The sequence below is a fragment of the Carcharodon carcharias genome, chromosome 1 (genome assembly GCF_017639515.1).
Source record: "Carcharodon carcharias isolate sCarCar2 chromosome 1, sCarCar2.pri, whole genome shotgun sequence".
NCBI lineage: Eukaryota > Metazoa > Chordata > Chondrichthyes > Lamniformes > Lamnidae > Carcharodon > Carcharodon carcharias.
Window position 1 is genome coordinate 21,904,664 of NC_054467.1, and position 14,614 is coordinate 21,919,277.

General features: G+C 43.3%; 1 protein-coding gene across 7 annotated transcripts in view; it reads right to left on the bottom strand.

Annotated features, from left to right (window-relative positions):
• The window catches only part of LOC121285316 (janus kinase and microtubule-interacting protein 1-like), a 377,146-nt gene that overhangs the window by 18,348 nt on the left and 344,184 nt on the right, over positions 1 to 14,614 (bottom strand). For all 7 annotated transcript variants that reach the window (XM_041201824.1, XM_041201835.1, XM_041201778.1 and 4 more), the window contains 2 exons: positions 10,699 to 10,752; positions 7,475 to 7,540 (listed from right to left, as the gene is read on the bottom strand). In XM_041201824.1, the coding sequence (XP_041057758.1) occupies positions 7,475 to 7,540; positions 10,699 to 10,752 (120 nt within the window). The remainder of the gene's footprint in view (positions 1 to 7,474; positions 7,541 to 10,698; positions 10,753 to 14,614) is intronic.

Here is a 14,614-nt window from a genome sequence, read left to right on the forward strand (position 1 = left end):
TGGGGAGTGTGTAGGGCGTAAGTGAGTGTGAGGGTAGAGGGCGCTGCTTTTTTCATTATAACTAGGATGAAGACCCATAGCACCAAGGTTGTCCTTTGAGACATCCTGCCTCGGCACCCAGCAGTTCCTGTGGCTGCCTCCGAACTTTTTTCCTGGGTCAGCTGGCCCAACTGTAGCCCACAGCCACACCTCCCCCCAGCACCAGACGCACCCCCCCCACCCACCCCTGGCCCTGGAGCCTTCCCCCTCTCCCCACCCCCCCCCCCCCCCACCACCAAGCTGGGATGAAAATTGTGTCTCTCTTGGCACTTCCTCCCTCGGCAGGAAATTTTCCCAACTTTCACCACCCGCCTTGAGGATGAAAATCCGGCCTTATTTTCCTTTTGCTTCAGTGGATGATGGCAAAGGCCTTTACACAGTACGACCCTCTCCCCAGTTGCCAGCATTTCAAATCTAAACTTTAAACAGGAAGTTCCAGTTATAAACTCCATCTTGCCTTAATGTTTGTTTATATTTGGCAACAACATGGTACACATTACACAACAGATTGAAATAGCTCTCACATTCGAATACTAGGTTTAATCATGACCACTTCTTAGAAATCAAGAAAGAAGGAAGGACTTGCACACTTATAACACTTTGCTTGACCACTGGATGCCTCAAAGCTCTTTAAAGCCAATTTTTTAAAGTTGTAATACACGAAACACAGCAGCCAATTTTGCACAAAGCAAATCCCAACCCCAACCCCAACCCCCCCACCATAAACAGCAATGTGATAACGGCCAGGTAATTTGCTTTGTGATATTGATTGAGGAATAATTTCCAGGCCCTTTTTTTGAAATCCACCCCAACAGGCAGACGAGGCCTCGGATTAACATCTTATCTGAAAGAAGGCAACTCTGACAGTGTAGCACTGTCATGATGAGATATTAATATCTATAATGTTATTGGAAAGTATTTTTAAAGTGGAATTGTAGTGGCATCTGTGTCTATGTGTGTGTCTTAATTGGATTAAAGACAGCTAGTCTGGGTGCTTTGATGTATAGTAATTTGAGATGTTATTTAGATAAGTGTAAGGAAGTTAAAAGGTAAAGTGTAAATTTGCATTTGTTTAATAAAGCTTTCAAGAGTGGGAGTAAAATCTTGCACCTAGCTGGAAGACACCAAGCAATGTGTTTATATTATTAATAAAATTGGTGGAATGCAAGGATTAATGTTAGGAGAGGTAAAATTTTTTAAAAACCTAGTAATAAGATGGAAAATTTACATTCAAAGGAAAAGCTAGGGATAAACAGGAAGGAGTTTGTGTGTGTGAGTCAGAGGCATTTACAATCTAAGCAGGCTGTAAGCCTACAACTGTTTCTGCAAAGGAAACAAATTGAAAGGAACTTCATTCTGAATCCGCAAGGTCAAATGTGCTTTGCCAGGTGTCTGTTTAAAGTCTATGGGTTACTGTTCCCTTGGTGAAGATTTACCTGGGAGTGACTAATTTGGGGATCTGTTTAAAAGTTATTGTGGTAGTAATTTATAGACATGTGTATGTGTTTAATTTGTTGTTAAATTAATAAATATTTAATTTAGTTTTATATATAAAACCTTTTGAATCTCGGTGGTCTTATTCCTGAATTCAGAGCTGCATCTCAAACATACTAATTGAAAATATAGGTTATGACAGTTATTCAAGTTTCCCCTCTGGGATTTAAACAACTCAGCCTTTACCAACTGTTGTGTCATACCAATCACAGCCTCAGTACTGCACTGGAGTGTCAGCCTTGATTTCTGTGTTCTAGTCTTAGAGTGGGACTTGAACCCTGAACCTTACAACTCAAGAGGCAAGAGTTCTACCAACTGAGCCACAGCTGACACACAAATGTGAAGAAATCCAATGTTCTCTTCAGAACTAACTTCTTAGCTTGGATTTTCCTCTTCTGTTCTGCCCAAAGTCAGGCACTAAAGTTGCAGAGATGCCAGGGAAACTGGGTAATAAGACCCAGCTCCTTGTGTCCACCTCAACTTTTATTTTCTTCCTCCTATCGTAATTGGGAAAATTGCTGGCTACAAATTGACTATCACTTGCCTGATTTCTCTCTCTTCCTCGTGCTGCCACCCCCCTCAACCAATCACAATGACTACTGGGACTCTGAAGTTGCCACGAAAGGCCCACTGATGTACTTTCTGGATGGAGAGGGTCTTACTTCACCAGCCTCTCAGGTATAATCCACTTGCCAAGTCCAAAGCCTAAAAAGAAATTTGTTCTTCAGGGTCTTCACTCCCACTTTAAATGGCCTCCTGTTCTTCTGCAGTAGCACCACTACTACGGTATGTTCCATTCCCCAACAGTGGTGAGATAACTCTTGTGGTGAAACTGGCAATCAGGGACAGATAATAAATGTTGGCCCCACCAGAGACATTCATATGCCATGAATGAATAAAAATGTTTGGAATGAGCCCCAAGCCAGGAAGATGTTTGGGGCCATGACAACTTCAATGCCATAAGCAGAAGACCTGCCCCATTCTGGCTCGTTTCCTATTCTTTTCCCCTTGATTCTTGTTAATGACTGTGTGCGTGAGATGTGGCTGACCATGGATATTGAAATGGACTGTGGGAAGGAGGGCAATTCAAATATAGAACTCTCGTTGCCAATTGTGAAGTTCCTCTTTTAACAAGAAACAAATATGCAACACTGGTTTCCCACCTGGCCACCCAAAGAGTCAGTAGGGAACACCTCCCGATGTTGCGGACTGCCCTGCACAGCCATTAACGCTCCAAGGAGACAGGGGCTTCCACCCCTGGTTGGGCCAGCAGATCTGTAGTCCCAATGGCGCCAGTAGCAGCAGTGGCCAGGTCTGGGATTACAAGCAGTCTCCAGGTTCTACATCCCAGAGTCCAGTTCAAGGCCAGAATTCCAGCAGAGGGTCTCACAGCAGGATGGGAAGGCGAGGTCCAGGGAAGTGGGGAGAAAGGTGGGGGGTTGTTGATGGAGAGGCTGAGGGGAGTGGGGGAGCACCCGTGGGTGGCAGTCGTAGTGGGGGGGGTGAGCTGTTCAATGTGGCAAGGAGGCCATTGAGGGAGGTGCCCACCCACCACCCCCCCACCCCCACCCCCCAGGCCCAATCAGGGTGACTTGCTGGGCATTCCCCCTGCTCCTGAACTCCTCCTGATCATTAATTATCCACTTAAGGGCATCAATTGGGGTGAGGATGAGTGGGCTGGCCTAGGTCTCGCCCATCCCACCATAAAATTGCAGAGCGGCCGGGGCAGGCAGGAGACCAGAGGGACGGCCATTTGGGTAATTTTGCAGCGCTACCCCACCCCAACTACAAATCCGCAGCGGATTCTTGTACATAACAACTGAGACCCCTGGCACTGTGAAACCCACCACCTGATGTGACTTTATTTTCTGGCAGCAGGTCCATCGCAGTCACAAACTAGCAGCCACTGGTCTGAATGGGATAATTGAGCTTGTAGCCTGCTTGTGGCCAGAAATGAATTGTTGGCTGGCACAGTGTTTACATTACTAATACTGCAGCACTTGTATCACCAAGGACACTGATAAACCATTCAGCACCTCCAGGGACTCACCATTTCCTCATTTACCTTACAGCGCTGAGTGATAAATGTACTGAGAGACTCGTTAATGTGGTTGCTATGAGGCCAACATCATTTGTATGGGCCGGTGAATGAAGCTGCAGGACCCACTTTTGTTCAAGGATAATGGGGTGCTATTCACATTCAGTACAGACCATTCAGCCCAAGAGCCCCTTGCCCATGTTCCCACCTTTTTTAATTTAACCCTATCCTCCTATTCCTTTCTTCCCCTGAACTCATCAATGATGTTTGCCTCAGCTATCCTTTGCAGTAACGAGTTCCACATTCTAATTACTCTCTGGGATAAAGAGTTTCTGCTGAATTGACTTGAAAATTAAACTTGGGGGAAGAAAATGTACAAATTTAAAAACCCTCCACCCAATAGGATGCACTCAAATTCTGTAATTGACTTTATTTCACCCCTCCAGGATTGCACCAGAGTGTGTTACTATTAGTTCTTAATCTCCACAAATATTGGACTATGTGTGGTGTTAGTTCCATCAGGGTTAAGGAACAAATTATGGGTGGAATTTAATGCCCTCCGTCCGAGGCGAATTTGAAGGCAGAGAGGACATTTAATTGGATGGGAGGGTGCTAGGTTCCTGCCTTCACCTCAATTAAGGGCGGGAAGGCTTGCGGACACAATCAATGTCTACTTCAGGACCTCATCCCACCTCTGCTGGTACTTGACCAGTGGTGGGTGAAGCAGTTGCCATGCTTTTGCTTGCGGGCTCCCCGGGAAGAAAGGGAGAGTGGTGTCCCTCGTTGTCAAGCACCCAGTGCCAGATTGAGGGTTCCAGCATCAGGAAGTTGGGATTGGGCCTATTATGTGCCATCCCCTGCCTTTTCTTCTGACCAACTCCGCCCCTCCCAGCCAGCAACCCTCTCCCCGCCTCCCTCATCCCCCCCTCGCTCACCTGCGGCCTACGTCCCTCACTGATCCTGGGCCTCTGGTTTTTGGGAGGGCAATGAAGAATTGCCGATTGGCCAGCAGCTCTTGTGGGGTGGGATTTCCTCACGGGTGATCCTGGGGAAGGTCTGCCGCTGCTGGCCACTTAAGCACCTAAATGGCACTTGATACTGTGGGTATTCCCCAAAGGAGGTGACATGGGGCTCTCGCCAGCTCCCCAGTTTATGGACATGACACCGGTCGCCTGGATTAAATTCCATCCTATATGGCAATTGTGGTGGGTGGGAGAGCAGTAGAAACTGCAATGTCAAAAGATTTTTGATGAAAGGTCATCGACCCGAAAGGTTAACTCTGTTTCTCTCTCGAAAGATGCTGGCTGATCTGCTGCATGTTTCTGGCATTTTCTGCTATTATTTCAATTCTAGCACCTGGCAGCTCTTTGCTATATTTAAGCAGTCTATTACGCACGCATACCTGGGTGTTGACTTTATATTTTGCAAAATGCATCTGAGCCAGTATTCACCGAAGTCATTGTTAGGGGTGAGGAGGAGGGGGACTTACAACAGCATTCAAAGTTTTCAATGACTTAGAAACCCTGAGAATAAGTGTAACGCATTTATGAATTCTACTGAAAATCAAATGTATTGGATCAGTGACTTTCTGTCATAATTCCAGTAATTTATTTCCACAGCAAGCATTCCGTAGGGTAACACAGTTGGAGCTTGATAAAACGAAAGCCCATGAGAATGAATCTACAGTAGTTAGTAATGTCCATCATTATACCAGCAATGTTTATCAGACAGCAGCATCCTAATCAGATTATTATTCTGCGACTGCAACAAAATCTTCATCTAATATGTTCCTGACAGCCATGACTGCATCCTATTCATTTCCAGGAACTGCAGTCAGTGGAGGTAATAGTTAGAATGTAAGCAATTTGGGACATTTTGAAACATGTCTTTTAGTACAAAGTCCCATCACAATGAGCTTTACTATATAATAAAAGCTATCCTCAGAGGTTGAGGTTTTTTTTTCACCTTTGGGTAAAGTCAAAGGCTTCTAATTAGGGAAAGATTTAATTGCAATTTCAGAAAAAATAAATGCTCAGCTTAATGATAAAGTTGTTGTGCTATAGAGGAGAAAAGGAGATTTAGTAAACAGGATAACACAAAGAAACACTCGATACTAGGTTTCCGAGTTTGCTTCGTGGCACCTCTTATAACATCACTCAAAGCGGAAGTTATGCATTTGTTTAAAAGCCAACACAGATAGAAGGTCTACAGGACTGTATCCCCCTCCCTGGCCATTGTCTGAGGCTGAAACCAGTCCATTCACAATCTTGACCAAGCTAAGCTTTCCACCACACATTCTTTCCATTACCAAGACCACCTATTTCCACCCTTTGAGTAACATTACTCAATTCCATCGCTGCCTCAGCTAATGTGTTGCTGAAACCCTCATCCATGCTGTTGTTACCTCTGAGCTCAATTAGTTCAGTGCTCTAGTTCCTGCCTGATCTCACACCTTGAACACTCTGCTGCCAGTATCCTAACTTGCACTAAGTCCCATTCACCAATATTGACCTACCTTTGATTCCTGGCCTAGCAACTTCTTAATATTTAAGTTTTCTTTCTTGTTTTCAAACCCCTCCATGGCCTCATCCCTCCTTTTCTCTGGGATCTCCTCCAGCCTTACAAAACTCTAAGATCTCTGCTTTTCCAATCCTGGCCTCTCACATACCCCCAGTTTTCATCACTTCACCACTGGCAGCCATTCTTTAAGCTGGCTAGGCCCCAGAATCTAGAATTCCTTCCCTGAACCTTTCTGAATCTATATCTCTCTCATCTTCTTTAAGAGGCTCATTAAAACATACGTCTAAACGAAGATACGGTCATTTTTCTTATATTTCTATGAGACTCGGTATCAGAGTTTGTTTGATAGTGCTTCTGTGAAGCATCTTGGGCTGTTTTGCTATTATAAGGGCACTGCATAAATACAAGCTGCTGTTATTATTGTTGAAGCAGTAAAATGAGAGCAGTCATGGAATTATATGCTACAGGAGTAGTAAAGGAGTCAGGGGACCTACATGTGATCACTTTGGCATCATGATGGACTGCTAATGAAGCTTTTCAGATTAATACATTCCCCTAAGGTTGAGGAGCAACAGCTGGCCATGCAGCAGCAATTTTTCTCAACTGCAATGACACCCACGTGGAGCTATATGAGCAGACACATAATGATTAAGTAGGTGAAGTTGGCAAAAAAACTCTCACAATGAAAATGCAGTTTGTGTGAACTACAGAGCGTTGATCAGATGCAAGCTTATTGTAACTTTCCAGTGTCAACCCATGACTCTCATCCTCAGCAGATCCACATCATACCACTATTTTGTAGAGTGATGACAAGTCCTATGATTAGTTACCAAGGCGCCAATAGGTTTAGCCAAAACTCTTGGCTTCCATCATTAATCCAGAATCTAAGAGAGGATTACAGCCCACCAATAACATGCAGCAGATAAATCCATAAGCTTAATCACAAGAAGAACTGCTAGAACAGTAAAACTAAGCTGCTAATGCAGAGACAACAGAGAATTTGAGGCGCACATGTACCCAACAAAAAGTGTGCAAAGTATTTGTTGTATGTGATCCTTTGCAAGTTTGGGAAGCCAGAGGGCCATCAGCCTCTATGTGTGTGAACCATGGTGTGCAACTTCAGTGGTCATAGGAGTGATAAGACCATTGGACACCAGGATTAGTCATGCTAAAATATAATATTCACAGTCACTAAGGAGCATTTTATACAAAAAGACCCACCAAAATGGCTCTGTATTGACATTGATGATGAGTACAAAGAATGATCAACCTGTTTTGGCTGTGCTTTATTCCAATAAGCAGATTAACATACAGTAAGTGGTACAGACTCAGGTTATGAATGCACTTCCTGCTTCACAGAACAATCAGGATTTGGAAGTGTACCTTCTCACACAGCGAAAGCACAGTACGAGCTTGAATTACTGCAACCTGCTCTTCATTTCTTAGGTTCTGAAATACAAAGATGCACAAAATATTGAAACTGAGCTTAACAACACAGCACAGTTATACGTGATTTGCTGGGAGGGAAAAACAAGATGAACAAATCAGACAGATGCTTCTCACAGCTTCCTTTCAGATTAAAATAAGCTCCACATAATTTGAGTTAATATAGTACATATGCACACATATTAAAAGTAATGCCGCTGAGTTCTTAAGTGGACTTCAAAAGAAAGGAAGACTTGTATTTATATAGGCCATTCATGACCTCAGGACTTCCCAAAACGCCTTACATTTAATTAACCACCTTTGAAGTGTAGCCACTGTTGTAATGTCGGAAAGATGCCAGCCAATTTTCACACAGCAAGATCTCACTGACAGCGATGAGATAATGACTAGCTTTTAGTGGTGTTAGTTGAGGGATAAGTATTGGCCAGGACAAAGAGGGAATGTGCCCTGCTCTTCTTCGTAAGAGTGCCATGGGATCTTTTACATCCGCCTGAAAAAGAGTTTAAAGTCTTATCCAAAAAAAAAACAATTAAGGTGACATGGTGGTGTTTCACTGGGGGTAGAAACATGCCAAGCTTCTAGACTTCCTGCATGAAATTGCTGTGTTACCATGTTGCACTTTGCCCATTTTGACTAGATTGTCGCAAGCTAGGCACTTTCCTGTTTGAAGGAAAGAAATTAAGAGATAAATCACCCAAGGCACACTCCACCATCAACAATTGCATCTTCATGCTGCCAGCAATAATGTCTTGGCCACAAAGAGCGTTTATTTCACAGTATCTCTGAGACAGGGGATGACGTGCTGGTGAAGGGGAAAGAGAAAGAAAAATAAAAGTAGGATATAGATTGCAGCACTCTGTGTATACTTCAAAACATTTCACAACACAATATTTATTTCAAAAAAATAACACATATGTGGAGTGCATTTTTGAAAACTGGAGCATCAGAGAAAAAGAACACCATACTGCTGAAAGATCTGTCTCTCTTTCTCACAGATATATAAAATCTCTCACAGCAGAAGAAAGGATCACATCTCCATGATGCAATCACTTGAAAGTTTAACTTACACAGTTAATATTAGTGATACCATGCAGCACTATCCTTCATGACATTTAAACATGCTGCATTTGCGATGGATATAGAACTTGCCCTAACTTCCATCTTCCCCTAACATTCTTCTAGGAATCTTATTTCACCTGGATATGAAAAGAAATTTGAGTGTAATCTAAAAATTGTCACAGAATCACAGAATTGTTACAATGCAGAAGGAGGCCATTCAGTCCATCATGTCTGCACTGGCTCTCTGGATGAGCAATTCACCTAGTGCCATTCTTCCACCTTTTTCTCGTAACCCGACACATTTTTCATTTTCAGGTAACAGTCCAATTCCCATCTGAATGTTTCAATCGAACCTGCCTCCACCACACTTTCAGGTACTGCATTCCGGATCTTAACCACTCGCTGTGTGCAAACAGTTTTTCTCGTACCATTTTACTTTTTTTTGCCAATTCTATGCCCTCTCGCTCTTGATCCTTTCATACGTGGAAACAGTTTCTCTCCATCTACTCTATCCAGACCTCTCATGATTGTGGATACCGCTATTAAATCTCCTCTCAGTATTCTTTTCTCCAAGGAAAGCAGTCCCAACTTCTCCAATTTATCTGCATAATTGAAGTTCCTAATCTCTGCAACCATTCTCCTGAATCTTTTCTGCACTCATTTTGACTCTTATTACAATGAATTTATAATTTTACTTGTTCTTAGCATTTGGTGCAGCCAGCACAAAAACAGTTCCTTAAATATTGTAACTCCTGCCACCGGCCGTAAAGGCATCAGATATGGTTGTACGCGCACTCATTCCACGCTGCAGCTGCCGGCACATGCACAATTGCTGCTGAGGCCTTTCTGGCCGGCGACAGGAGTTTGACTCTTTCAAAGGCTAATTCAATTCATCCTATCAATGACTATTCATCCCAGTTCCCAATCTGTGATGGGATCGCAATCTCAATGAGATTTTATGTGAGCACTCCCTCCTCAGGCTAGATCCAATGTGTTAAGAATTTGTGCAGGAAGCTTCTACACAACCCAAGTAGTTCGACTGGTAGTTTGTGGGAGTCTTAATCCCCAGGGTCATCATTTCAGGGGGGGAATTTTTTCTTAAATATTTTAGCCGAACTTTTTTTATTGATTATTTATCAAAAAAGTGTCCTTAATCTAAATATTAGTATCTATTCCCCACATTGAACGTTGAGAATCTCATATGCTGAAATTTCCTGATTTAATATCTTCATCATTTACTGAATCGTCAGAAACACATTTTACAGAAGAAACAGTTGCTAAATGATTGGTGAACTAAATGCAAGAACTTACAATTATACAGGCTACACAGACATGAAAATGGATAATTTGAGCTTTATTGTTAGTCCGTGTCAAGACAGCTTGTTTGTTTTAATGCACGCAACTGACACTGTAACATTGAGATTGCATCTGAGCTTGTGCAGGAAGTGCTCCCCCTGATGTTGTGCCACGTATAAACACAGCTGTACTGAAAAGGTGCACACAATTATCACTTTAAATGAAATACAGAAGTAAAAGTATTCTCCAAAACATAAATTAACTGATTGTGAATCTTGTTACCTCCACCTCCAACAGATGGGTACAAATTCAACCCAAGCTAATGAAATGAAAGGCTCTAACAGCTGCTGTGGGCTGAGTGAAACAAGTAAGCTGCCTCAATCTGGTTCCCAGTGGGTAGTCCCCAAGACTCCCCAGAGGTGAGGTAACCCCTCTCGCAGATACTTTGAGGGTGGCTTTTATGGAATGCAGAAAAAGACATCTGAGATGGAGCAGGAAAATGAAAGCTCAATGTTGGGGCCAAGTCACTGTGCCACATTTGACCCAAGAATGCTTGATACTGACCCTGGATATGAAAAAGATTAGAAAATGCTCTTTTCCAATGGAAACATTTCCCATGCTTTGGGAATTATCCTAGAACATTTAAAGATGGCAGAATTACAATAGGGTTTTGTCAAACACTATCTCTGGTTAAACAACTGAGGGATCACTACAACATTGAATGAAAGGTGCCTGCAACATGAATCTCATGAATTTAGATGATTTCAATGAACCATGCTGATCTCTGTTGTATGAAATAACCTTACCCCATTATCTCCCAGGATATCAAGTTTCTTCATTAGGTCAGGAATGACCACATCCTGAAAGAAAGGATTGATGTCATTAGCACAGAATTAAATCTATTCAATGGTCAAAAGAGCAAATGAAAAGGTCAGCGAAATACAACCATAAAAAAGTATTTAACTCCACTTATTGTTGATGCTGAGTAGTTTTGTTAATTGTTTTTCTTGGATATATATCTTATTCCAAAGTCTTTCCAGCTGCAGGTTTCACAGGGCTTCTTTCATTAATAAGCCACATATTAGGGGTTCCCAAACTGTGGGTTGTGACCCCTATTGGGGTCACGGGCTTTGGGGTTGCAAGGTTCTTGGCAGCAATTGCAACTGCCAAGTTGAGACTTGGTATTTTTTCCAAACGGTTCGTCAATGGGACACTTTTTTGCAGCCTTGGTCGTTCTTTCAGTGCCCTGATTGGCTGTTCAGTTTAGTGCTCCAACTGGATAATCAGGGACTTCCACGGACATGCTTGTAATAGAGGGGGTTCTTTGAACGTGCTCAGAGATACTTTGAATGTGTGCTGTAGTGAATGGCTGGACAGTCCTGGGATTGGCACCGAGGCCCCATTACACGCGTGTGCATGATTCTTAGATCCGAGGCCCGGGAGTCTTCAAAGTAGTTGTGGGCAAAATCATTGGTCTCCGCTCAACAACCGCGCCCCCCCAACCTTAACAATTCTACCATCCCCATCCACTCCCCCCCTCAACAACTCTTCCCCAAACCACACCCACCCCCCACCCCTCACCCCCCACCCCCCCACCCCACTCTCACTCACTCTGGGGGTTGCACCAATTTTCAAGCATTAAGTGGGGTCACAGTGAGAAAAAGTTTGGGAAGCACTATTCATACTCCCTAGAAAAAATGAACATTGGGCACCCCATATAAAAGCAAAATATTGCAGATTCTGGAAATCTGAAATAGAAGCAGAAAATGCTAGAAATACTCAGGAAGTCAGGTCATGTCTGCCACCTCATACTGTATTCATTCCTTGTGCAGACAAACCGACACGAATTGACACCTTTAGTCTCCGGAGAGAAGTCTGGTTAAGGTTTGGCACCACAAGGCTTCAAAAGGACTCATGCCAGTTCTCAGCAGGTGTGAATTCTACCGAAGCATTTCTAGGGCATAAGGGGCAGGCTTCCCAGGGTAGTCCAGGAATTCCTTCGACACGACACCACTCAACTTAGGGCAGGTGGTCAAGAAGATATCCGCCCATGGACCTCCTTTCCGGAAAATAGCGGACCAGAATCAACAACTCGTATTCGTACACCTTTAATGCGGTAAAACAGCCCAAGGCCCTTCTCAAGAATGTTATCAAACAAAATTTCATACCAAACCCCATATAGTGGGCTGAATTATACGCACCTCAGCATAAATTTCAGGGACGAGCCCGCCTCCTGTTAGCCAGCTCGCCGATGGGCTGGTAATTATTATGAGGCAAGACGTCCGCCCCATCCCAGGAACAGGCCCTGCCTCATAGAACTGTCAGCTAATCACAGGTCGGCAGCTCTTCAGTACTGGCAGTGCCACTAGGAGCTGTGACCACTGCCGGTACTGCAGGGGACCTGGAAAGAAGCACAACCGTGGATGCCCTGGAACTCAGGTAAGTCTGGGAACTCACTGCGGCAGGCTGGTATGCCCTGGCGAAGGAGGTCGGGAACATGTTAGACACGGTGAACAGAAAACTGAGGGTCAAACCTACTGGGCTGCACATTGGACCAAGGCCTCTGACGCCGCCCACTAAATCTGAGTAGTGGTTGGAGAAAGCTTTTAAATTGGCATTGATTTCCCACTTAAGGGCCTCAACTGGGCCACAGGTGGGTGGCCCACCCGATGTCTCCCCTGTCACCCATAAAATTGTGGTGGGGCGAAGGCAGGTGGGCAGACGGGTGGGCAGGCAAGCAGGCAAGCTGCCAATGGCTCGGCATTCTATTTTACAAGTCTTTCTTGCCCACTGGTGGACGGTAAAATCCAGACTTGTGGAACCAGAATCTGCTCTATTTCCAGGAGCAAGTGGCCAATCAACCACCTTCGGTCAGGATAAACAAAAAAGACTTGAATTTATGTAGCATTATTCACAATCTCATGATAGTTTAAAACACATAGCAGCCAATGGGGTGATATTAAAGTGTAGCCACTGTTGTAATCATAGAATCATTGACACCGCTTAGTTGCATATTCCTGCTTCTTTTCCTTAACCCTGTATGTGCCTTATCCTCAAGCATCTGTCCAAATCCTTTTTAAAATTATTTATGGAATCAACTTCCACCATCTTTTCAGGTGAAGCTTTCCAGATCCTGACAACTCTCTGAACGAAAACATTCTCTTCATCTCCTCTCCAAATCTTATGTGAATGATTTTCAATCTAAATCCTCTCGTTATTGAGCAATTCACCAGTGGGAATAGTATTTTTCTCTATCTACTCCATCAAAATTTCTCATTCTCTTAAACACCTCTATTAAGTTACTTTTTAACCTCTTTTCCATGGAGAACAGTCCTAACTTTTCCAACTTCTCATAACTGGAGTCCCTCATTGCTGGTAACATCCTGGTAAACCTTCTCTGTACCCTTCCGAAGACACTTACATCATTCCTGAAGTGTGGTGCCCAGGATTATCCACAATATTCCAGCTGAGGCCTATCCAGTGATTTATAAAGTTCTAGCATGAACTCTTTGCTTTTACATTCTATAAACCCAAATAACCCATAAGCCTTTTAACCACCAACTTTTCCTGCCATGTTTAAGAATTTATGTATATGGGCACCAAGGTCCCTCTGCTCATCTACATGTTTCAAAATTATGCCATTTATGGTACATTGTCTTTCCATATTCACCCTCCCAAAGTATATCACTCCACTGTTCTCTACATTGAACTCCATCAGCCATACATCTGCCCATTCCACCATCTTGCCTATGTCATCCTGAAGCCTATAATTATCCTCATTGTGTTTTACAACTTTGTCAAGTTTTGGATCATCTGCTAACTTTATGAAGCTGTGCCTGAAGCCATGGAAGCCTAACTAGTTTATAAAAACTGCAAATAGTAATGGATCCACAGCAAGTCAGACTGAAAAATATCCATCCACCACCATCCTTTGCTTCTTGTGACTGAACTAATTTTGAATCTGTGGTAATTATGGTTTTAATTAGTGTTTAATATCCCTTTAGGAATAGTGCTTGAAAAGGAAGATCTCATGGTCCTTAATACCCAATAGGAGAGTAGCGTGGGCTGCCTCAATAGTCAGGTTGGAGTTGGTTGTGTAGAGATAAAGTTTAAGTGAAAGCACATATGTAATGCTGCTGAGTATCTTGTTAATAAACTTAGTTTCCACCCAAGAAGTGTATGCTGATCAACTCTATCAATAGCACCAACTTGGCCACCACGTCACAACAAACTGGCGACAAGGCTGAAACAAGTTTAATGGAAGAAATCAAGTGCAAAGCAATCAGCACTGACCTCACCCAGTGAGTGTAAGTAGAAGTTTTGTCCAAGTCCATGAAGTAATTCCCTCTTGAAATACCGCAATTTGGAAGAATTGATCCTTTTGATCCAGCCACGAATGATTGGTCTCACTACATTTAACGTCTCACGTTCTTTTTCCAAGCAAACAAGATTACGGGGTAAGAGAAGAGGCGGGTGATCCTCTCAAGTACACGTGGGAATAAAACTCATGGTTTGATTCAAAGTATGATGGTAAACAGTGCCCCAGATTCGAAAAGTTTTAATGAATTGGTGGACCTCGTGAAGGGCCATTATCAACCAAAGCCCTCAATAACGATGCAAAGGTTCAAGTTTAATTCAAGAATTAGAGTCCCGGGTGAGACCGTTGCATGCTATGTGTCAAGTTTGAAGCAGTTAACAGGCCTTTGTAAGTTTGGTACTTCT